Below are 25,251 nucleotides of genomic sequence, written 5' to 3'. Positions count from 1 at the left end.
GCCTTAGTCATTTAAAATGAATCTAGCAGGGCTCTTGACTGATAAGCTGTGTGCTTCAATGCTCCGTGCATTTTATGCCATAAGCGTGTGGATGTGGAAAGTGTGTATTATTTTTCATAGCTATTGCTTTGTTTGATTTCTTGATGGTTGTATTCTATCCATAGTTACCATATCGCCAGTTAGCTTCTCCCCACCATCTGTTTGCAAAATATCGCCACCTAGGTGTGAATAAATATAATGTGATTATCATTATATGCTCCTTTATTACTTTTACAGCTAGCTAATACATGTGCCATCATATATATATATATATATATATATATATTACCTCACATCCATAATATAAGAACTAAATAACTAATTTAAAAATATATATTAAAAAAATAGTTAAATTAGTTATTTATTATAATTATGTTGGTTTCCCTAAGCTATCCTCTTCAATCATGTGCATTGCATGATTGAAATTACCTCTTGATGGGAACCCCTTAAAATCAATAGGGACCTTTTTTAAAAAAAAAAATAGAAGACAAAGTGAACTAAAGTTTTATTATATTTAGGATCGAATTCAGCTCTCAACAATTTTTTATATTAAGTACTAAGGTAGTATATATATAAGAGTGGAAAGCGTAGACCTGCAACTTTCCATCATATTAACTAATTTTATTTAAATTTTTTAAGTTCTTAGTTCAATTCAACTGATGAGCTTAAGTGGATTAACATTTGCAAAAGTGATGCAAATTGAAATTGGTTAAAGTTGATTAATGTAAAAGTATAATGTAATTTATACCAGGATAAACTTTCATAGGGGAAAAAAAAGGTTAGTTTAACGTAATCTTGTTTAAATGATATATTGAAAAGCTCAATTTTAAGAAATTCAAATATAATTAAAAGCCAAAAACCAGACATCAACAAAAGTACTTCGAATAAAAATGTCTTTTTAGTTTTAATTAAAAGTCATTTATTTGCCTAAACACTTGTACAAATATTATTTTCTGATCAACCTAACTTTAAATAGTCTTTTCATATTTTGCACGTCAATTGCTAAATTACCTTTCTGCCTCACTACCATCTCACACGCACCACCGCATCTCTCATTCCCTTCCCTCACATTCCTCTTTTTTTATATAACACACGCACACACATGCATGCATATTATAATTGATATTGGCCAATATATATTCGTATATATAATCAACATAAAAAATACTACCTCCGGTTCTTAATATAAGGCCCCGTTTGACTTTTATTTTGGTCCTAAATATAAAACCCCAATCCACTTTGTCTCTCATATTTATGTATTTTTTTTCTAAGGTAATCCTTCTAATAATTGTATTCCTAGCCAATATAGTTGATTAGTGAGGATATTTTAGAAAAAGTAACACCTATTTATTACAAATAGCTAACTTAACTTTTTTCCTTAATATCCTCAAATTAATCAACTGGGTCTTATAATTAGGATCGGAGGTAGTATAAACAAACTAGCTAGTCAACTTTTAAAATTTATAATTCACCCAAGCAAATGTTTCTTACATGCAACAATAATAATGGATGTAAAAAAGCTTTAATTTGTCCCAAAAGAAAAAACATCCAATACAAAACTTTCTCAACTAGCAAACAAGCATGACACTATAAAAGAGGCTGAAGGGCAAGCGGGCCTCCACTAAAGAACCCATCAAAGCTTCAGTAAACAATTATTTTCTAACTCTATATACCGACTTTGGTGCAATATAAAGTTGTCGATATATTTTGCATTTTAAAGGCAAAACCTTAATTGAGCATACCAGAATATCTTGTCTTTTCTAATTGCAAAACTAAGAAAATAGAGGAGAAAGCATGGCAAGTGTTTGATGGGGGAAAAAAAAAGGGCCACATTTTTTTTTGCCAGCTAAAAGAAAAAAAGGGGAGGCCACATTAAAGCCTATATATATAATATATATATATATATATATAAAGATATATCTTAGAAGTGCGTTAAAAGAATATATTTTTTCAAATAATTTATTTTAGTAAATTATTTAAGTCCTAGTCGGGTTGTTATGATCCACCTAGTAGTTCACATTCCACTCAAACTGATGCTCTCTCGTATTCTTTTTTATAAGATTTAAATAACCTAACTGAGTGGTTAAAAACTACATTTAATATTCAGATAGTCTCAAACAATATCTTATCAAAAAGACTAGATGAATTTTATAAAATTCAAATCTTATAAAGAAACCGAATGTATTAGAATATTTTATTTTAGTGAACTTTTTAAAGTTCTGGACTGTTATATTTAATTATTTAACTGATAAGAGAATCTGGTCCCCACTTTGTAATAATGACTAAACTCACTTTGAATTTTGAAATAAAATACTCATTTATAGAGTGGAGAGAATAAATTTTTTAATCCTGTTTATAGGATAAAGAAAGAAATTTTTCATATAAATATGTAATTTTACCCTCCATTGATTATTTTATTAATTTTATTTTTATGAAATATAATATATACCGTTGTTAAATTTTAAAGAAAAATTAATGAAGTTTAATTTTTTTTATTTGTTTAAAACACGTTGAAAATCTTATAAAAAAAGAATTAATAAAATCACTTATAAAATAGGACAAATTTTTCTTGAGTTACGTAAATAAACCACGTCTGTCATCAACATAATTAATTATCAAAGACGACATTTAATTGAAAACTTCGAGTACAATGCACCTTTTTTTAATCAATCCTCGTACACAAGTTGTCTTAATATATATTGAATAATTTGTCTCCTGGCTCTCGTATCTTGTGTAAGGAATAACTTAATGCTTAAGCCACCACTTGCCAGGCTTTAAGGTGTCTTTGTTCAACGAATACCTACTCCAATTTAATATAGTGCGTTCACACGGTTTCTCGATACACTCATCACAGTGAATCAATGAAACCCTAAAATTGGACTTTTTCATTCCTAATCTGTCCACACGCAAACACATATATATAGACAACAAATAGAGGAGATACATACCAACATTCACTAGATTCATCAGAGCTTCATAATATCAGCATCATTCAACATAAATTTTCATCAAAGCAAGTTAATGGTACGTTCTATACGTAATAACACTAAGAGAATCTGGTCCCCACTTTGTTAATGACTAAACTCACTTTGAATTTTGAAATAAATACTACTCATTTATAGAGTGGAGAGAATAAATTTTTTATCCATATTTATAGGATAAAGAAAGAAATTTTTCATATAAATATGTTTTTACCCTCCATTGATTATTTTATTAATTTTATTTTTATGAAATATAATATACCGTTGTTTAAATTTTAAAGAAAAATTAATGAAGTTTAATTTTTTTTATTTGTTTAAAACACGTTGAAAATCTCTTATAAAAAAGAATTAATAAAATCACTTATAAAATAGGACAAATTTTTCTTGAGTTACGTAAATAAACCACGTCTGTCATCAACATAATTAATTATCAAAGACGACATTTAATTGAAAACTTCGAGTAACAATGCACCTTTTTTTTTAATCAATCCTCGTACCAAGTTGTCTTAATATTATTTGAATAATTTGTCTCCTGGCTCTCGTATCTTGTGTAAGGAATAACTTAATGCTTAAGCCACCACTTGCCAGGCTTTAAGGTGTCTTTGTTCAACGAATACCTACTCCAATTAATATAGTGCGTTCACACGGTTTCTCTCGATACACTCATCACAGTGAATCAATGAAACCCTAAAATTGGACTTTTTCATTCCTAATCTGTCCACACGCAAACACATCATATATATTAGACAACAACAATAGAGGAGATACATACCAACATTCACTAGATTCATCAGAGCTTCATAATATCAGCATCATTCAACATAAATTTTCATCAAAGCAAGTTAATGGTACGTTCTATACGTAATAACACTATATATCTGTAAGGTTTTGATTTTTCCAGTAACATTCTCTCCTACTCATATTGGTTTGCGATCAGGGATCGTTGAAAGGAATGATTTCTGGTAGGACCATGGGGAGGCCGAGGTGACAGTTGTGAAGTTTCCAGGCAAATCTTGGAATAACTGAGATAATCATCCATGAACAAGTCAATATACAGTCCATTTCTTTCAGAGATGCCAGTGGTCATATTTCCGGGACATTCGGAGGCAGAGACCCCAATGCTAATGGTGAAGAGAAACAAGTGAGTTAATTGGTTAATTGATGATATATATGTATATATTACTATCTCCGGTTCTAAATATAAGATGTATTAGTTTGTAGTATAATTTGCACTACAAATTAGATGTTATATTTTGGATCAGATGGAGTATTATATATTAATCAAAACTTAATTTATCACCATCATATTTTGCATTAATTACTAATTATATTGTATCATTCGTAGATTGGAATTCAATGGCCTTCAGAGTATTTGATATCTATAAATGGAACTCATGGAGATTACAATGGATTATTAGTGATCAAGTCCCTATCATTTATCACAAATTTTACTACTCATGGACCTTTTGGAACAACTGGTGATGACGATGATGAGCCTTTCTCTATCCCAATAGTAGATTGTGTTGTTGTTGGTTTCCATGGGAGAGCTGGTTATTATCTTGATGCATTGGGCGTTTTTGTGCAGCCAGTAAGTAATTAAATTCATTATTTTCAAATATACAACATAATATTGTACTCCTCCTGTATTAAATATAAGACTCATTCTGTAGTGTAAATTATACTACAAATGGGTGTTATATTTAGAACCAAAGGGTATCAATTTGTTAGTAAATTATATACTGCTACTTTTGATTCTTCTAATTGATTTTGGTGTAGGTGTATTACTCACGTGGAATCATTTCACTTGGGCCATGGGGAGGTCAAGGCGGAGGTGGTTTTAGTTTTAAGGTGGGAAGTTTGATAAAAGAGATAATTGTTCATGAAGACATTAATATCAAGTCCATTGCTTTCAAAGATGCTAACGGGAACTACTTTGGAAACTTTGGTGGCAATGATCCCAATGACAACGGAGAGGAAAGAATAGTAAGTTTGTCATTTAATTTATGGTCAGCTTGTATAGTTGAGATAACAAATCAAATTACTATGATTGATCATTTCTCTTTTCTAGGTCCTCCTTATTTAGCCACTTATTAATTTCTCTTGTGTGAGCTAATTGTGCATGCATATTCATTTCATGATGTGTAGGTTGAAATTGATGGTCATTCAGAGCATCTGGTATCCATAAGTGGAACATATGGAGATTATATTGGAATGGAAGTGATCACATCACTATCATTTGTAACCCAACTTACCACTCTGGGCCTTTTGGAACTATTTCAGGCACTTCTTTCTCCATACCAATAGAAGGTTCTCACGTGATCGGGTTCCATGGAAGTTCAGGCTACTACCTTGACTCAATCGGCATCCATGTGAATTTGGTAAATTTCTTTTTAAAAAGATAACTATAATGTTAGTAACAGAACCATCTGATGGGATAAAGCTTGTTATTGTTCTTAATTACTACCTCCGATCCTAATTATAAGACCCAATGGACTAATTTGAGGAGATCAAGAAAAGAAGTTAAGTTAGTTATACGTAATAAATAGATGTTGTCTTTCTTAAAATATCCTTACTAATCAACTATATTGGCTAGAATTATAATTATTAGAAGGACTATCTTGGAAAAAAAATGTATAAATATGAGAGATAAAATGGATTGGGGTCTTATATTTAAAATCAAAATAAAAGTCAAGCAGGGTCTTATATTGAGGACCGAAGGTAGTATCATAATGTGAGTTCTCTGCTTTACACGAAGTTTGCAATGAGTCGTTCTATTCATGACTTCTGAGTAGTGTGACTACATATGTACATATGTCTTGTGCTATATATAATTTCATTCATATGTATGATGCAGAGGCACATAGAAGGAAGTATTTCAATAGGCCCATGGGGAAGCGAAGGTGGGGATCCATGGAGTTACACAACAAGTCAAGGGATAAACCAGATAATCATCCATGCAGGTTCAAACATCAAATCCATAGCTTTTGGGGACACAAGTGGCCTTGTTTCAGCAACCTTTGGTGGCAAAAACCCTCACGACACTGGTGAAAGGCAAATTGTAAGCATTCCCAAGTATTACAAATTAAGCCCATATATATATATGTATGATTCATATATACAAACACTTACTATATTCTGGTTTGTACGTGTTGATATGATTTTTGCAGGTTTATATTAACTGGCCTTCTGAGCAGCTAATATCCATAAGTGGGACATATGGAGATTTTTTAGATATACCAGCGATCACATCTCTGTCTTTTACTACAAATCTGGATACATATGGACCATTTGGAGACCCTTTTGGCACTCCTTTCTCGATCCCTATAAGCAATAATACAGTGGTTGGATTCCATGGAAGGGCTGGCTACTACCTTGATGCTATTGGCATCTTCCTTAAACCTGTGGAAACCCCACTTTAATTTCCAATATATATGAGCAATCTCTGAGACATTTAATGTGAACCTGGTGAGAAGGCTGATTAATTATGAACGATTTCAATTTTGTTGTGCTTTCCATAAATTTCTGCTATAATGTGGGGATCTTTGGACTTCAGCTTTAATTTGTTTGGGTCTTTGATTTCTTTATCGATGATTACCCTCCATATGTTACTTTATGGCACTTGTTGCTAGCTTTATCTTGTGTAGCTTTAACTATCATACCCTAATTCTCCTATCCTAGATTACTGACAGTATATGATAGTTCGTGGGGATTGAAAATAATTGAGAATTTAATTAATTAATTAATTGGGATTAAAACAGATAAGCGAATTAATTAATGGCTAATTAAAGTGAACTCAGAAGATAATTAGGCAGATTAAGTTTTAGATGTAACCATTTTTTTACCAGCTTTGAAGTAACCAGTTTAAGATATTGAGTAAAGTAAATTTCTTACTCTTTCAATTAACTAGTTATGTGGAAACATAAATTTATGCAACATGACCAGCAAAGAGTTGGTATAGCAGTGTAAAACCCCTTGCTAGATTTCTTTGGGTCTCATGTTTGAGTCTCAGAGGAAATATCTTTATAAGGAGAAAAAGCCATAAATCTTGAACCGCATTAACCGGATGATAACATTAAAAATGAAAAAGTATGCAACATAATGAATGATATATAAATTATTAGTTAATTATATGTGGGTAAATATATGTATGCATATTATTTATAATTTTTTTAATTTAACTAGGTGAGCATTTATTAATTTTTGGTGACTAAATATGTTTATATGCATACAGGGAAATGACATTTGAGAGCGCTCTAAGAACATTAATGATAGTCAAGAAACATTAAACCTTGAAATTTCTAAAAAGGATCATGGTTTTCTGTGTTTGAAAATCAAAATTTCCCTCTATTATATATATATATATATATATTTATTAATACTGGAAAACAGTCAAAACACCTTACAAGAGGTTACAGACCACAACAAAACATAGTTCAAGCTCCTAGATCATCCCACCTGGTGACGGAGGAGGGGGATGATTGAAAAAACAAATACCTCCTAATAAGCTATGGGATAAACTCAAGCCGATCAACCATATTGTTCTCCGTTCTAGATACATGATTAACAGAAATTTGCCACCTATTACAAAGTAAATATCTAGCTTCACTAATGATATTAGCAAAAGGGTGTCGAGGGTCGTAATCCCGTATCATCAGATTTAGTGCTTCCACACAATCAGATAAGAGTTCGATTTTCCTGTAGCCCTTTTCCCAACAAATCTTGAGTCCTTGTATAATTCCAATTAGTTCCGCAATGGCTGGCAGTACTGCCGTTAATTTGCAGCTAAAGCCCAGTATCCACGAGTTATCTGCTTTTCTTAGTAGTCCACCGCAGCCGCTACTCCCATTATTAAGAACCGAGCCATCTACTTCCAGCTTGATAAAATCTCTATCTGTAGTTTCAGCTCCATAATAATGTCTCCATTGCTCGTTGTTGAAGTTGCTTCTGGCCAGCAAATCTTGATCCCAACATGCCTTGAACAGAGTTGACCTGGCATCCTGCCTTGTAGAAGCCGTTGATGTGCCAAAGACCCTATTGCATCTTGATGTCCAAATGTCCCAACAGATATAACCGAAGAGTATGCTCCATGAAAGTTTCCTGGTGAAGCTTCTCCTTGCCTCAACGCTCAAATTCCATCGAATCCAATTTGCTCCTTGGAAGGAAGTAAACTTCCTCCACAAATATGGTTTGATTATTGCTGACCACCTTTCCTTTGCATTGACACAGTCTCTCAACAGATGCATTCCATCTTCATCAACCAAGCAATTAAACGGACAACTTGCATTCTCCAACAGGCCTCTTTAGTGTCTTAGCTTTGCTGTATGAGCCCTGCCATGTGACCACAGCCATATAAAGGACTTTATCTTTTCCAGCACCTTCCAACTCTAGATGAGACTCCACAGATTATTCTCCCTATGCTGTGTACCTGCACAAAGAAAACGATATGCAGAGCTAACAGAAAAATAACTGTCAGTTGAAGGCTTCCAAACAAATTTGTCCTCTCCTCTCTCCTCTTGAGGTCGGTGTGTACACATAATTTGATCCATAATATGATTCGGGAACCAGCCCCATAGTTTGAATATGTCCCATTCCCCCCGTGAGTCCATGTAGTCCCTGACTTTCTCTTCTTTGTTTATCCAGCCTTCATAACCGGGATGAGATCAATTAGGGGTTTATTGACTTCTGACCAGTTATCAAACCAGAAAGAAGTTGATGCCCCATTACCAATTTTAGCTCCCAAGCCTCTCTTAAAATTCTTCCAGACTCCACAAATACCCTTCCAAGTGAGGGACCGATTCGATCTTTTGGTCACTTCTGGCATTGCTTCATTTCCGCACTTATACTTTGTTCTAAGTACTCGAACCCATAAGGCTTCTTTGTTGTTTACTAGATTCCAGCAAAGTTTCATCAGGTAGGCTTCATTTTGCTTTCCAAGGTCCTTTATTCCCAGTCCTCCCTATTTTTGGTCCTTAATGATGGTTTCCCAAGAGAGCAAATGTGTCTTTCTTCCCTGATCATTATCTTCCCATAAGAAGCTTCTACTTTTCTTTTCAAGGTCTCTTTGCAGGCTTTTGGGCAGAGGGATGGTTTGCATATAATATGCAGGGATAGCAGATAAGACTGCTTTCACAAGGTTAGCTCGGCCGGCTAGGTTGAGACAGTTCCTTTTCCATCCTGCTAGTCTCCTTTGTGTCTTTTCTAGGAGGGGAGCAAAAGTCAGTGCAGACGCTTGTTTGTGCAGAAGGGGAATGCCCAAGTATTTGCCCAAGTCTCCCGTTAAACCAACTCCAAGTCGGTTACTTAGCTCTATAGCTCTTGAGAAGTGAACATTTCTTGAGAAGTGCACCTTTGTCTTGGCATTACTCATCCTCTGGCCAGAGGCATTACAGAATTTGTTAATGCAGTCCAACATAGTCTCTGCTTGATTAACCGAGGCCTCTCCAAAGAGGATTAGATCATCTGTAAAGAACAAATGTGATATAGGAGGTCCATCGGTGGTTAGCTTGATTGGCTTCCATTCCTTCCTTCCCACAGCGTCCACAATGACATGACTCAATCTTTCTATGCAAAGTGTGAATATGTAGGGGGAGATGGGGTCCCCTTGTCGGATTCCCCTGGTCATCTTGAATTCTTCAGTTGCTCCCCCATTCCAAAGCACCCTAATTTTGGGTGTAGAGATGCAAGCCATGATGATAGCACAACACTTCTCTTCAATGCCAGCTTCTAAGATGGTATCCCGAATGAAACTCCACTCTAAGCGGTCATAAGCTTTTTCAAGATTCACTTTGATCGCCATCCACCCTTTTTGTCCTTTTTTCTGCTTCATGGAATGTATGACTTCCTGTGCTATTATGATGTTGTCACTGCTTTGTCGGCCCGCTATAAAACTGCACTGATGATTGCCCACCATCTTTGCTATAATCCCCCGAAGACGCAGACTGATGATCTTGGTAATGGTTTTGTAGCTGACGTTGTAAAGGGAGATTGGTCTGAACTCTTGGATTGTTTTAGGCCTTTCTTTTTTCGGGATAAGAATTAGATTGGTAGAATTTAGTTCCTTCACCTTGCTCGGCTCATTGAAGACCTCTCTCATAAGGTTGACCATTGGCTGCCTCAAAATTGACCAAAACTCTTGGTAGAAGAAAGCTTGTATTCTGTTAGGGCCTGGAGCTTTGAAAGCTCCCATATCAAAAATGGCTCTTCTAATTTCTGCCTCAGTAAACTTTGCTAAAAGTCGCCTCCTTTCCTCCTCAGTAATGTTAGGAAACGACACCCTTGTGTACAGACGGGAATGGTTGACCATTTCGCTTCTAAAAAGCTCTTTGTAGAATTCCATTGACATCCTTTTTAGGGCCTCCTGGTCAAAAACCCACTCTCCGAGATTATCTTTCAGACCATCAATCATGTTTCTTTTATTTCTAATTGTGGCTGAAGTATGAAAAAACGTGGTATTTCTATCTCCCCATTTAAGCCATTCACACCTTGATTTTTGGTACCACATTAACTCTTCTTGTGCCAAGATCTTGTCATAATCCTTCCATAGTTCTTTTTCAGCTTGGATGAGGTACTGATTGTCCCGTCTACTTCTTGCTCTCTCTATTCCATTTAGTCTATTCTGAATAGTCTTCCTTTTGGTCATAAAATTGCCCACTTTGTATTTATTCCAATGTTCAGCCTGTGTGGTGAATTTGTTAACTCTCTCATTCCAGGTGCCATTGCTCCAACTTTCTTCAACTATCTCTCGGAATCCCTCTTCCAGAAGCCAGGCAGCTTGGCATCGAAAAGGAGCTTTTGGTTGTCTGTAGTGCGTGTTGGCATCAGTTACTAGGTGCAGGGGCCTATGGTCAGAACCAAATTTGTTCAGGTGATGGACCACTGTAAGTGGGTATCTCTCAAGCCATTCCTTATTTATGAAAGCCCAGTCAATTCTCTCCTTTAGCATATTCTTCTCCCAAGTAAACCGTTCTCCCACACAATTCACTTCAAGAAGGTTAGAACGCTGGACACATTCATCAAATTGGTGCATAGAAGTCCAGTTTGGGTATGACCCTCCTATCTTATCCTCACACATTAGGTAGGCATTGAAGTCCCCAATCACTAACCAAGGTTCCATAATTCCCATGCTGTAAGTAGCTAAGTCTTACCAGAGTGGTTGTCTCAGAATCCGGCTTGGTTCTACATAGACGCAGGATAACAGGCACCAACACATTTGATTTTTAAGAAGGACTTTGATGTGAAGGATTTGCGTAGATGAAGAGATGTACTGGATGTCAATTTCATTCGAATTCCATAGCACCCAAATTCCTCCTGCATACCCTGTCGCTTCAAGTCTGATCCAGTCACTAAAACCCAGCTTCCTTACTATTCTATCAGCTTTTACCCCACTTACTCTAGTTTCAGTTAGGATCACAATATCAACTTTTCGCCCTCTAATCAGGTCCCTTAATCTACCAGGAAAAATTTTTGAGGCTGCGCCTCTACAATTCCAAGAAATTAAATTAATCATAATAGAGGAAGGGAGTAAGGAGAAAAACCACATCTCACAAGTGCATACAGCATCACTGCCCCGAGTCGGACAGCTCCATTGTCTCATTTCCCTCATACAAGCTTTCACGGACCTCCTCATTGGTCTCAAACCATAAATCCGTAGCTTCCTGAACTTCCTTCGTAGCCATCCCATCTTCACGGTGATTAGGGGGTCTAGTGGTTCTCGTGGTAGATTGGTGGGTTTCGCCGTCTTTCCATGATACAAATGGGTTTTATGAATTCTTCCTATTAGTTTCTCAGCATGGTCAGACTCATTTCCTTTCTTCTCCTCTTGTTGTGATGGGCTTGTCTGATCCATATTCTTGCCGAATTCCAGTGGTCCAGTTCGCAGCATGGAACCAATTACTACCGAGTGGGCCCGGCTGGTGGACTTGCGTTTCAAGAGGGGGGAGATGATCTTGGGCCGAGTCATTTGGTTCCTTTTTTTTCCACTTGATTTTTTTCCTGTTTCGTTTAAGTGTGCATCTTGGTTAACCGAGGCTTTGAACTCAATTGCTTCTCCTATATTATTTTTTTGTTCTCTCTTCCTTTTTGTTCCCATCTACTTTAAAATCATCACCCATACTGACATTTTCTTGGTTGGGATCTGATTGACCTCTGCTTGCTTCTCCCCTTTTGAAAGTACTTTCTTGGTCCTTTTTCTTGTTGCTCTTCTTGGAGGAGTCTTCTTCCTTATTTTTGTTCTTTTCAACTTTTCTCCTCCACTGAGTAGCAGGTCCTTTTTTCTTGTTTCCCTGTGTTGTAGCTCCAGTATTAGTGTCCAAATCATCCTCTTGTAGAATATCAAAACAGGTCCCTGACATGTGCTCAGTGCCTTTTGTTTTTTATTTTGACATTCCAGCGCCTCTTCCCTGTTGCTTCTTTTCGAGGTCCTCCCTTGTAGGTCTTTGTCTAAAGGTATTTTTAGCTTTCATCTAGTCTCCGTACCCTTCCTTTTCTGACATCCCTGGAATGCTAAAAATGGGATTGACTTCCTCTTGCTTCTTTGCCGGTGACGGAGTGCTGGTCGCCGGAGCTTGCCCCTCCATGTTTTGTACTTTGCTGGGTTCCATAGTGGGGCATTCCTCCTGATTGTGCCCATGCATGCCACATTTAAAGCATATAAGGTCCAAACCTTCATACTCCACTGTATAGATCCTTCTCCTGATGACAAAGCGCGATTGGAGTTGTTTGTTAAGGTCTACTTCAACACTTACTCTAGCAAATTTGCCTCGCTCCACTGTGGTTGATTGGTCGTTGCGGTGAGCAAGTGTGTTGAGATCAACTTTCAGGGCCTTTCCTATTAGATTCCCCAGCTCAAGCATAAACTCAACTGAATAGCAGTGCATAAGCAGCGTTGGAACTCTGACCCAGATGGCTAGTTTTTTCACCCGATTGCAGTAGGGGTTGAAGTTGGGGCTCCACCTTTGAACCGCTAGATAGTGCGCCTGGATAGCCCAAGGTCCGTCGAAGAGAAGTCTTGTGCACAGAGATTTGTTATTTGTGCGAAAGACGTAGTAGTTATTAGGCAAATCGATCAGCTCAAAATTCTCTGTTTTTAGCAACCACGAAATTCTGTCCCTCATCATGTTAAGGTTAGTTCTTCTTCCCATTAACGTGATAATAAGAGCATCTTTCCAAGGGCGACACAGCTCCCTTAGTCGCTCGTCTGTCATGCTCAGCTTCGGCAGAGTTTCAAGCAGTCTCTGTTGCTCTTCCGAGAGGCTTGGGGTCATATTCTCTTCCTCAAGAAGCCATTCCTTCATTTGTTCCTCAAGATCACGTTCAAAGTCTGACTCTTCTCTCCCCATTAGTTTAGCTTTGTAGGATATTTGATTCTTAGTTGGCATTCGAGGTCCCTTGTCCAACTTGATATTCCCCGGATTCACGTCCGCCTCATCCTCTCCCTGAGTTTTAATGCTGTTGCTCTTTTCCGGACCACTTGATGCGCTTTCATTCTCTTCCATAGGCGTATCCTCTTGCATTTTCTTGATGTTCTTTCCTAGTAAGTCATCCTCCTCGGTGGAATGATCAATATTCTCACCAGGGGAGGTCCCCTGATTACTTGGATCTCCTGTGTGCACACTCGTTTTCTCACTCTTTCTCTCTCTAACTTTCTCACTCATCGTTTCGCTGCTCAAACTCCACTCACTCTATTATATATTTTTAGTTCTCATCTTTACATTTTTAACAATTAATTTTTCAATTTTATTACGGCCTTACTTAGTCTTGAAATTTAATTTCAACTTAACTTCTATATACCAAAACGATGATTATGATGATGAAATCCAAAATATTCTTACATAATATTATATATACATGCATGCATATATATATATATATATATATATATATATATCATTGGCCAATATATATTTGTATATATAATCAGCATTAAAAATAAGAACAAAATAGCTAACTTTTTAAATTTATAATTCACTCAAGACGAAAATTTCCTCACACGCAACAATTAAAGATATACACATGTTGTGTCCCCAAAAAAAAAGTACGAAAATATACCTACAAAATATTCAATACATACAAATTAAGAGGGAAAACATTGATTTATCCAACAACCAACCTTCTCAACCAGTTCAAGCCAAAAAAAAAAAAAAAAAACTCAACCAGCAAGCAAGGACGACTTTATAAAGGAGGCTGAAGGGCAAGCAGGCCTCCAATTGTGAAGCAGGTTTATCCAGTAAAGAACCAATCAAACCTTCAGTAAACCATCGTTTTCTAACTCTATACCGACTTTGGTACAACGCATGAGTTGTCGATATATTTTACAGTTGAAAGGTAACCCCTTAATTGAGCTTACCAGAATATTGTCTTCCTCTAATTGGCCTGCCCTGTTCAATTCCAAGAATAATTATCATACTTCTGCAGAAGTCAGACGAGGGATCATGCAAGCGCAGGTTGGTTCCTCTTTATCAAGGTATAGGCATCACTATAAATAGCCACTATATTTGAGAAGACTGACAGGACGATCATGAGGACAGACAGGATTCTGTCTGTTTTAGTTGCTATGTTGTATTGATCCCTGCAAAGAAAGGAATACTTAGTCACCAGCAAAAACATCGAGAGAAATTATGGCCTGCCAAGTTTCCATTATCGTTAACTTGTTTCTTCCTTAAGAGATACCTCCATTCTTCCATTAACGTGTTTTATTGTTGTTACAGGGGCGAAGACAAATAGTTCAAACATCAAATTCCTCTTAGCATGGCACAAAATGAAGACTAATCTTTATCTTTCCTGGCTCATTATATTCTCTCTCTGGGTTTCACATAGGACTAACTAGAGATACAGAGACAGATAAAGAAAAATGGAGGTATTTACGTGTAAAAATCGAGTGTAATCCAAATGGGATCCACTGCAGTGGACGTTTCTCCCTCTCTATATCTCTCTCTATTTATAACTTGGCAAAGAGAATTTCTTTCCAAACTTCTAGAAGATCCAAATTCAAAAAATACATTCTAGCCACACACCAAAAAAAAAAAAAAATCAAGAACTACATTCATGAACCATCTTCATCATAGAATTGCCAGGACCCATTGACCAAAGTCAAAACTGACCTGAGAGTAATGGCAGCTGGAAATATAAATCCTACACAGACTGAAGCTGTTGCTCCAGTGAACTGGAATGCATCCCAAATACTGGGTATGAAATTTGCTCCGAGGAAGATAAGAGCGATGAGGCCGGTGGTCATTGATGCAAATCTGAAGTTATCCAAAACCAATGGCCTGGATGAAGGAAAGAGAAGACCATCCACATTGATCCGTAGTGGAAAAAAGACAACTGGAAATACAAGCATGAGGTGTGCTGCATAGCTAAAACGTACAGCATCATTAAGCAAAGGACCAAAAGGTATTCCAAGATCAGTATCAAAGTTGGCAAGCACATCATCAAGAGTTCCTTCACCAAAAAGGAGGAACCCAAAGAAGCTTGTCATTAAGTACACTGAAGAGCATAAGAGAAGGGAAGAACGTACAACCCCTTGCATCTGACTGGAGTCTTCAAGTTCATTATCTATGCTGTGAACTGCAAATAAAGCATTCAAAGGGATCAATTATTGTCAAGTTGATAAAACTCAGATATTGGTCTGCAAATGGATAGTGCAGACGGGTAAACCCTGAAAGCTGACTAACAATGTCATGCTCAGTAATAAACAGTTTAGGCAATAGTAACCATTTTTTAGTGATACTTGTGGCACGGGTCTGGAACCGCCAGGCCCACTTCAAGTAACCAAGAATAAGATGAAAGGGCAATACTTGCATTAATCATGTTACTAACAGAATAAAACATGACAATTTGAGTGACAAATATTAACTGTTTTATTTGACTTAAGGTTAATAGGAGGAATGTGAGTCAAATTAATAATCTGAAACACTAGCTCATGCTGCCAAGATTTGAAATTTATGATCAGTTCTAACATACTTTACATGATTACTTTATTATCTCCACGGACAGGATCAGGGTCCAAGGTCAAGGGACAAATTTTTAGATTGACTCCTCTGGATTTTTCATACAAGCTAATAATCAACCTATATCTACATAAATTAGTTGCCCATATTATAACTATCAGAACCTGCAGTGAGGCATGAAAAACTTGCATACCATTGTAATGGCAGATATAGGCAGTCACAAGCACAGGAGCCACGGTGAACAGTTTGAAAAATGACATGAAATCAGTAACGACAGGAAAAAGTCTAGGCATCCCTACTCCTCCACTTAGAATCTTGATCATTGAAATTCCCACAGCAATGACAAGAAAAACAACTGCCAGCGCAACTGATAGTGCAGATGTGAATCTTAATGAATCTGCAACCATTAGAGCAACACTCAGTGATTTCGTAATCAAATATGAGGCAAATATATTAGAATAAGATCTCTTTTCATCACACAACATGCAGATAATAAAAAGCTTTAATATGCGGCAAGTGAAATGCATGAATCAGTATGGAGAGGTTCAAAGCAATAGAATGCTCCTAAAACCAAAATACATATCTACCAAATCTTGTGACGTGATTCAAAATATACAACAGAACAAGTTCCAAATTTTCCTTTTACATTTTTTCTGTAGCAACGTTAATGTCCATTTTCCACCCTTCTCAGAATATGACTGAAATCATCTGCTGGAAGTACTCAACCCATCTCATGCCTAAATGCTAAGCTGCAGTCAAAACTCAACACTTCCGACACAGACTAATCCTTCTTGTTAGCACTTGTGAGATGGAGTTGGTCAGATCTCATGCTCCCATTTGGCCGGTTATTTTTCTTAGATGTTGTTCATGCAAAAAGAGTTTCACTGCCATGTAATAATAGTAAATGAGAACTAAACTTTGGTCTAAGGAAAAGAACTCACTCACCAATTCGCTTGAAGCTAGCTAGAGGGGCAAATATAACCAGAGTTGTAAAGAGAACAACAAATGTACGCCCGGTCCACCAATGGACACCAAACCATCCTTCAAAGATTCCCTGATGGTGATCACCGCTCGATGATGTTCCAGAAAGCACGTCACCTTTATTATTAAAAATAAATAAATCAATCAATAATCAATAACTTCAATTATAAGCAAAGCAGTAGTTCCAGCTGAGAGCGAAGTAATATCTAAACATATACACATGAGCAGATATTCAACCAAATATATTTAAGTCGAAGATTCAAAGATGATCTTACCTATTATAATCATGTAAACAATGAGCACACCTAGGTTGTTAACTATAACACATATTTGAGCGAGAACTTTTCCACAATTCCCGAAGGAATCCCCCATTAGACCTCCATAAGAAACAGAGTTTCCTGCCCGGGTAAACCTGACCAAGAACTCAATAGACTTCTCTGTCAAGAAAGCCATGAAGATGATAGCAAGAATCCCAGGAACCATTCCCAACTCTTTCAAGGTAGCAGGCAAAGCCATGATCCCAGCACCAATAATTGTGGTGGACAAGTTAAAGACGGCCCCAGAAAATGAAGCTCCATTAAAATCGTCAAATCCAACATCAACCTCCTGAGTTTTAGGTAACAGGGGTTCGTTTTCATTAACATCTGCTTTGCCCTTTCGTGAATGTTTCTTATCTGTCCTGGGTTTAAGATTTCCAGTCGTCATTGTCGGACATCAATTAATTCTCCAATCAAGATATCAACTTCTGCTGGGTAACATTGTACAAGAAAACATAGGCAAATTTTAGGTGTCATGAAAAACACAAGCTGTTCTTAGGAAGTAGAAGAACGCAATTCAGTCAGCCAAACCTGATAATCCGACGATCGTTCACAGGTTAATTTCTTGAACAAAACAATTCGAAGTGACCCAAATTTAATCGCAACGACTAACCAAGACGAGAATCAAGATTGAGTATACAAGATATGCATCCAAATTTAAGGTTATACAGGAACCAGTTCTACGAATCGTAAAGAATCAAAATCTCCCTTGAAAGGAAAGCAGGGAGACAATGTCCGAGATACTTTGGTCTGTATTATAGAAATACCAAAAATCCAGAGAGGAAGAGAGAAATGCGGAATCCTAGATTCAAGCAAAAAATAAAAAAAATCAGAAGAAAGAAGAAAGAGGGAGCGATGGAGGAGGAGAGAGGGCCAATGCAAATGATGTGAGTGGCCTATAAGATTCCTTGCAGACTAATCAATGGATGGAGTGAAAAGAATAGCCGCAATTTGCATGCGTCTGGGACTATTATGAAACGTGCGAGTTCAGGAGAACAATGATTATGAATTATTATAGGGCCGATAAAGATTTTCTCTTTCTTCTTGGACCACTGGCAGCGTTGACAAAGATAGAACAACAGAACGAATGAGAGGGCGAAGCGTTATTCGCCAATGTGATGAGCTATCGACGAATATGATGATAAATATAGGAGTTTTGCTCACTACGCAATCCTCAAAGAATCGGATCGTTTAAGGCCCCCCCCCCCCCCCAAAAAAATGTTAAGATGACTTCTCGGATTTTCTTTGGTGCAGCAACCTAAATTAATTTTTTTTAGCAACCTAAAATATTTTTCACTTAAATTATATTTTGATACATTCAATACTCTAAAATATTTTTTCATATGCATCTGATCTCTCGAATTTTTTTTTTGATGCATCTAATATTCTAACTGATACATGTAAAATTGTATTAAAAATATTTTAGAATGCTGGACATATTAGAAAAAAACTATTTTAGGATGCTAGATATACTATTTAATATGTTAAAGTATTAAATGTACATTAAAAAAAATACTTTATACCCAAAAAGGCAGATCAGCCTCAAGATGGTTTGCATCTTTTGATAAACAATTTATATTTATTTTTGCATCAAAAAATTACTCTCTTGCTTATAAATGTAAAGCTCATTTTGTAGGGCATTTTATACAGGAAAATTGATTTTATACTTAGGGTTTGAAGAGTAATTTTTTCCTGATTTATATTTATTTTATTTATCATACAATTAACCATTAATAAATTAACAATTATTTTTCGAAAAAATTGGAAAATTAAGAAGGAAAGGCATTAAAAAAAATTCAGCTTTTGATGAAAAAATATTTAACTTCTATAGCATCTACTTTTTGGCCAGTATAAAATATTTCTTAAATTGAAAATAAATGCACTTGCAGTAATTTTTAAGCCCAAGCATATGTGATCAGCAAAATTATTTTTATCTTTAAAAATATAGTTTATTTTCAAACTTTACGTATCCATTAATTAAAGCATGTTTGCATATCACGGTGTGAGGTAATGACAACGGTTACACTGTACTATCGTCCACGTCGAGTTGTTGGCACGATATTTACAGTTCGCGATCATTTCTTCAAATCCAACAGTTCACACTCTTCCATGGCGATCTCTCTGTTCCTCGTGGTTTCCCTGTGGCTCTGCGATTTGGCTTCTTCTATATCTGCTTATCATTACTCATCTAGAGGTCTGTGTCTCTCTAACTCCCTGCATTGCGCCATAATAACTGTATTTCCCAAACTTTGAACTTCTTTACTCGAGCATGTTGTGTTTTCCAGGTCCTTCTCTTCGGCTTTCGAAGCCTCTGATTGGAAATGATGGAAGGGTTTATGCTTGTTCTGAGAATTATTTCTTCGCCTTCGAAAGTAATGGTACTATCGCTTGGTCTGTTCATCTAGAATTCAAATGTAATGTCTCTATGGCTCCTCTTCGTGGAGGTCCAGGCAAGGTAAGTCTTCAATTTGTAAGCCTCATAACAAAATCCTGGTTTGATGGACAAGGACAAGTTTTGTTGTGGACACCTTAGTATAATGTTTGAAACCTGCTCGAGGATATGTTTGTCTTTTTAACATTACTTTCCTTCACCTTCGTCGCCCTTGTCTTTATCTTTCTTTCGTATATACATCGTCATGTATTCCGATTCTCTTATGGTTTTATGCACACTTCTCTGCCTACCTTATCCATGTCTTTTGCGATTTGGATTTTTCCCCCCTTTGTATGGTGGTGACGTGATAAACACGAGCATTTTATGCAGATATTTAAGAAAAATGAAAATTGTATATTACAAAATTATGAGAAGCAATTGAAATTTCCAAAGGTTTTTAACTCCTGTAAAGCACTTCCAGATATATTTGGTTGCTGAGAACAGAGTGCTGGAGATTAAATTTGGAAACCGTGGAACTTATGAGCCTGAGGCACAAGTTTTCTTTGGGCCAGAGACAAATCAACAGGACGCCGTTGAAATTATTGGACTCTCAGTGAACACTTTAAGTTCCACAGTATTCATCAATCTCAGGGGTCGTGGACTCTTCGCATACCAGTCCTATGGACGCTTACGTTGGAGTGTTGGACCTGTGCTTAACCAATCTGGCTACCGCCAAGGATGCCGCAAAGATCTGACAAATTGTTTTTTCACGTCAGTCCCAGTGCTTGATCAATGTGAGGCTAGTATATATGTAAGGTTTTTTCCATCCCTAGTTCACTGGATTTTATCTTTCTAACCCGCGGCTGTTGGAACAGCAACATATGTATTGAATGGAGGATTTGGGTCATTTGCAAGCATGATAAGCACTTGTAGAATAAGTGAAATAATTGAGAGATAGATAAGAAAGAAGAATAAAACGAAAAGGAAAAAATCAGTCTCGTGTACACTCTTATTCTCATTCTAGAGTCATTTTAACTTGGAAAGAAGTCAGACTAGTGGATGACCCGTCATTAAAAATATTTTTGTGCATAATATATCTTAGTGGGCTGAACAGCCAGAAGCCTACAAGGGAAAGCTATGTTAATTGCAACGTCATTCAGGGTTACTCAAATTTTACTGCAGCTATATTTTTAGGTAGATTAGCGTGAATAAAATTTGAAAAACCAGCCCTATTACGATTAGATGAACTGTAAGTAAAAATTTTCGGCTGCACGTCTACCATACCAACTCTACCAAACACATATCTCTATTAATCATGTAAAGCAGATATATGAATTTCTCCTACTTGACACTGCTAAATGCGTTCTTAAAAGGTTGCAAGCGATATTTCTTGTTTCTGTGCGGCATTATAATGACTAACTCAATGTGTGATGGTTTTTTTTCCCTTCTTCCTTTACCGCTATGCTTTCGCATTTCAGATCTCAAACACAGAAGGAGAACTCTATTGTTTGTCAGTTCGCAGCCGTCAATTTAAATGGATACAGGATTTTAGTTCGTTAGATAAAATTTTCACAATCACCCCAGGAAACAATGGTCATCTTTATGTAACTGTTCCAGTGAAGGCTCTTCTGTTGGCCCTTGATGTCTATTCAGGTAATATCTTGTGGCAGAAGAACATCGGACCATTGAGCAAAGCAGACAGTGCACCTGTAGTTGATTCTAATGGTAAGCGCAAACCTTTTGCTTTCCCCCAATTTAAGAACCTGAACAGTATCAGTGAGGATTATCTGTTGCTGTCGATGTACACTGAAAAGTGACTTGTAATGTCAATAATATGACTCAATAGCTACTTTAAGCGAGACCAAAACCAACAATAACAAGTTTTGTATAGTATTTTGATGAGAAATAACAGTGTTTTTTGAGATCATATATAGCGTGTGCATTTGAAATCATCATTTTGTAGTAAATTGTTTTCTCCTACATGAATTGTCAATTAGTAAAGACCTGGTTTAAGTCTTAACAAACATATCCAGAGAATTTGTAGAGAAATTTCTTATTTTAAATTTCCATTGTTGAATTTTTATGGGCACATGAGGCCATCACCCCTATTTTTTTTAAGTGAAACTTTCTTTCCATGATTCCCTTTTGCAACTCATCATGTGGATCTGTAGGGCATGATCTGACCATACTTAACACTTTACATGCATATTCCTTTGGCTAATAATTTTACTGATATTCTATGGCACTCCAACCTCGGACACTCAGATGTTTACTCTCGACCGTTGGATACTTGTCCCCCTTTCCCGTTTACCCCATTTTTCAAGTTCATGCGTTAATTTAAAACTTTTGCAGTCGTCTGATGTTTCTCCGGAGCTAATGATTTTATTTTCTGACATAGGATGGGTATCTATTGGTTCATTGGATGGATTCTTATACTCATTTTCACCAACTGGTTCTCTTCAAAAATTCTCAAGAATAAATGCAGAGAATGTTGTCATTCAAGTTGGTCCTATGCTTGATTGCTCTGGTTATGCAGTCTATGTATCCCAGACACAAATGGAAGGAAAAATCAGCTACGGTATTGATGAATCCACCCATGTTTCAGCTGGTCAACCTAAAGCTGCACTATTCACTTTACTGGTTCCTGCCACCGGCTCTATTTATTGGTCCGAAAGCTCTCCATGTATGCATAATATCTTTCCTTGTCTGTTTATCATAATCTTTTTTTCGTAACAAAAAGTTTCTATAGATTGGACCCTATCACAATTCCTCAATGCTGACTGAACCAGGCCAGTTTTCATCTTTATTGCAAGAGAGTGATCTAAGTCAATTTATAATCGATGAGGAGATTCTTCTTGCCTTTTTTGCCGCCTCAAGTAAGAGCCTATTCCTTTAAATATCATGACAGCTTTTGAGATAAAGGACACTATGAGAATCACTTGATAGCTGTTTATACTTTCAATGTAGTGTTCACTAAAACATAGTAATCATGCAGATTAGTAATTTGCTTGAACGCACTAATGTCTTAATTATGATACTTAATGCAGATACAGGCAACCCACTGCAATGCCGTACAATAGGTAACCATTTTGGCTGCTATTAAGTTAAACTGAATTATAGATGTTGCGGTTGCATCATATGACTCGTCTTTGATCTCTAAATGCCAGCTAAGTTACATCTGAGAATTTCTCTTAGCATGTATGCTGCTTTTATCATGATTTAGTTACATGCCAGGTTCTTCAAATAAAACATACACTAAAATACACATGTAAGGCATTTTGCTCATTGAAAATTAGATGATAGCCTAAGAAAGCCAAATTTTCTTTAAGTTGGATTTGGCTAAAACTCATTAAACAAGCTGATTTGCATCCGGCATGTCTTCAAATTCATTCCTGCGGAATTTGACGCAACCTAAGGCAGAATTTTTTTTTTCTTTTCTTTTGGCTGACCAACCTAAGGCATATTGGGAATAATCTTCATGATATATCTATCATGTCTTCAAATTTATTCCTGCTGTTATAATTTTTACATCGGTTTATTTAATACCATTGAGTTTTTATGCCAATTTCCTCTAGCATATGCTTATATAATTTCATCTGGATGGCATGGCTTGATTTTCAAATATTGTCATCCCTTTATAGATCAGAAGCTTACTTCTAGCTGCTCTCAAGCAAGGACCGAGCTTGTGAATATCTATACAGGTTTAAGTTAAATTATGCAGAGCAACGAGATAAAAGTATACTTGTTAAACATTTGAATGATTCTTTTTTCTGCAGGCAATGAAAGGGCAATAATCTTGTTTCTTTTCTTCGAGTCAGCTCTTTTGGCAGCATTGGCTGGAGTTTTGAGATTCTGCTGTACATTCTGGGCAAAAAAGAAAATTAAAAATCAAGGCCTTGGTAGCTTTCTAGAAAAGCGAGTAAGATCTCAACATCCTTCTCATTCTCCTTTTCTTTAAAACCATTACTTCTTTCTCTATTAAGCTTGTTTCTTAAATCAACATCTGCAAAACTGGGCTCATTTCAGCGATCTCTTCAACTCCAGAAGAAAGCATTTGACAGGAAGATTACTGAACTAGAAGAAAAAGCCTTAAAGGAAGAAACAGGCGATGAAGTTCATGAAAAGATGGATGATATGGTACGAGAAAGGGAGTGCATTGAAAGGAAACTCTCAACCACCTATAGTTTGGGAAGAGACATGACTGACTCACAATCAAAATCTCTTCTTCCTTTGTATAAGGAAAAAGCTAAAGTCTCTTCATTTCAGGGTGGATTCCATACACTCAGTGGTACAACTTCTGGAGAAAGTAGCACTGAGGAAGATGCCAACATGCTTGAAGGCATGGACTTATCTGATAGGGCAAATGGACAGACATCTATGGAGGATGACACATCAAGTGATGAAGAGTCTGTCAGGAGAAGGTATATAAGTGCATCAGACGCAAAAGCTAGCCCTAAGTTAATCATTTCATCCCCTGAAGAACAAGAGAGATTGAGAGTGATGTCACTTGAAGAAGGGGAGAGAGAGTTTGTCCAGAGAAGTGGTAGAAGGACATGGTTAAAGAGAAGAAAAACCTTATCTTCAACTAACTAGAGGCCTATTTTAAGGGATTTCTCCTTCAGCAGTATTTATTGTTGTGAGTGTATATATGCACAGAAACCTGATTCCATTGTGAAAAACTCATTGAAAACTCTTGGACAATTGTTCAGTACAAAAGGTCATTGGTCAAAACGCTGTAATGATGTTGTTGCATTAACACAGTTGAAATTGTCGAGTCGGTAATTAAAATCCCACAAAGCATTCTGATTTCTATGCCCAAAATCTCCCTCTAGAGAAATTCAACCAGGAAATTGACATCACAAAACCTGCACATACGAGTGGTTGGAAATTCTTGTATTAGGCTCATGGTTGTCCATTGATAGCTGGAGTGTTGTTGGCCCAAAATCCATCCTAGCTCCGGGTGTGTATTTGCTTAGGTTTTTATTGCGAATAATGCTTGCATTAAGTTTTTTATATTCATTACATCAATTTTCCCAATCATGCATGATGATGTCTTCTAGTTTTAAAATATATATTTTTTCCCAACTTTTAAAATATATATTAAATTATAGATAAAATAGTAAAAAGTCACTTGATGTGGGTATTAAGTTTTTTCAATATCACTCATACTTAAAATCATTAACTATAGAGTACATGCAATACAAATGCAAAAAATTTCTATTTAAGTATGGATAAAATTATAAATTTATTTTATTTTCAGATAAAATCAGTAACTTAACCAACCCTTCTTATTACCTTCACTAACGTGGTTAGATTACAGGGATAAGGAAAAGTACATTCAAATTTCTAATTCTCTCAAATACAAAAGAAGTGTGGATCGTGATTCGCGTGGAATGCTCCAATCATCTTCCAATGCCACGTCAATAACAAGTGGCTCTAAATTAAATTAATTTTGTTTAATGTTATCATGAGACATGGAGTCCCTAGGCAATTTTTTTTTCCCCCGACATTTCAAACTTGAAATTTATAAATCCTCATAATTATATAACAAGACAAATTAAGATACAGGTGGCGGTATGCAAAAGTTTATTTACTCTTAGATCATCACGTGTAAA

General features: G+C 36.4%; 3 protein-coding genes and 1 pseudogene across 5 annotated transcripts; 2 read left to right on the top strand and 2 right to left on the bottom strand.

The window, feature by feature from the left end:
- The first annotated feature begins 16 nt into the window (after positions 1–16).
- On the top strand, positions 17–6,648 carry LOC114748275 (mannose/glucose-specific lectin-like; annotated as a pseudogene).
- A 5,833-nt stretch (positions 6,649–12,481) lies between these two features.
- LOC114748274 (uncharacterized) lies at positions 12,482–13,672 on the bottom strand. The gene has a single exon (XM_028936631.1). The coding sequence runs from the start codon at positions 13,670–13,672 to the stop codon at positions 12,482–12,484; it is 1,191 nt and encodes a 396-aa protein (XP_028792464.1).
- Positions 13,673–13,980: 308 nt separating this feature from the next.
- Positions 13,981–18,062, bottom strand: LOC114748263 (amino acid transporter AVT6B-like). Of its 3 annotated transcripts, none has more exons than XM_028936624.1 (6): positions 17,797–18,062; positions 17,224–17,696; positions 16,913–17,065; positions 16,161–16,364; positions 15,119–15,584; positions 13,981–14,586 (listed from the first exon to the last, which is right to left on the bottom strand). In XM_028936624.1, exons 2-6 carry the CDS (start codon positions 17,651–17,653, stop codon positions 14,448–14,450), a joined length of 1,392 nt encoding a protein of 463 aa, XP_028792457.1. In that variant the 5' UTR covers positions 17,654–17,696; positions 17,797–18,062; the 3' UTR covers positions 13,981–14,447. The 3 variants fall into 3 exon arrangements, with proteins under 3 accessions (XP_028792457.1, XP_028792456.1, XP_028792455.1); XM_028936623.1 differs by having other exon boundaries at positions 17,224–17,693; XM_028936622.1 differs by having other exon boundaries at positions 17,224–18,062.
- A 1,312-nt stretch (positions 18,063–19,374) lies between these two features.
- LOC114748273 (protein GAMETE EXPRESSED 3-like) lies at positions 19,375–24,330 on the top strand. Its single transcript, XM_028936630.1, has 10 exons — positions 19,375–19,459; positions 19,551–19,720; positions 20,118–20,447; positions 21,115–21,361; positions 22,035–22,319; positions 22,426–22,512; positions 22,684–22,716; positions 23,278–23,337; positions 23,413–23,555; positions 23,663–24,330. Exons 1-10 carry the CDS (start codon positions 19,375–19,377, stop codon positions 24,227–24,229), a joined length of 2,007 nt encoding a protein of 668 aa, XP_028792463.1. The 3' UTR covers positions 24,230–24,330.
- The last annotated feature ends 921 nt before the right edge of the window (positions 24,331–25,251 follow it).

Source organism: Neltuma alba, unplaced genomic scaffold, assembly GCF_004799145.2.
Source record: "Neltuma alba isolate B1F8T4 unplaced genomic scaffold, ASM479914v2 tig00005664_pilon, whole genome shotgun sequence".
In the NCBI taxonomy this organism is placed as follows: domain Eukaryota; kingdom Viridiplantae; phylum Streptophyta; class Magnoliopsida; order Fabales; family Fabaceae; genus Neltuma; species Neltuma alba.
Note: the sequence above shows the minus strand (reverse complement) of the source record. Positions and strands in the feature narration are given on the sequence as shown.

Excerpts from the sequence above, each read along its gene's own strand:
- LOC114748274 (XM_028936631.1), bottom strand. The coding sequence starts at position 13,672 with ATGAGTGAGAAAGTTAGAGAGAGAAAGAGTGAGAAAACGAGTGTGCAC.
- LOC114748263 (XM_028936622.1), bottom strand. The coding sequence starts at position 17,653 with ATGACGACTGGAAATCTTAAACCCAGGACAGATAAGAAACATTCACGA. Across the intron at positions 17,066-17,223 it reads TGTTTACATGATTATAATAG|GTGACGTGCTTTCTGGAACA; the intron begins GTAAGATCATCT and ends TTAATAATAAAG. Across the intron at positions 15,585-16,160 it reads CTATATCTGCCATTACAATG|TTCACAGCATAGATAATGAA; the intron begins GTATGCAAGTTT and ends CTTTATTTGCAG.
- LOC114748273 (XM_028936630.1), top strand. The coding sequence starts at position 19,375 with ATGGCGATCTCTCTGTTCCTCGTGGTTTCCCTGTGGCTCTGCGATTTG. Across the intron at positions 20,448-21,114 it reads AATGTGAGGCTAGTATATAT|ATCTCAAACACAGAAGGAGA; the intron begins GTAAGGTTTTTT and ends TTCGCATTTCAG. Across the intron at positions 23,556-23,662 it reads GTAGCTTTCTAGAAAAGCGA|CGATCTCTTCAACTCCAGAA; the intron begins GTAAGATCTCAA and ends GGCTCATTTCAG.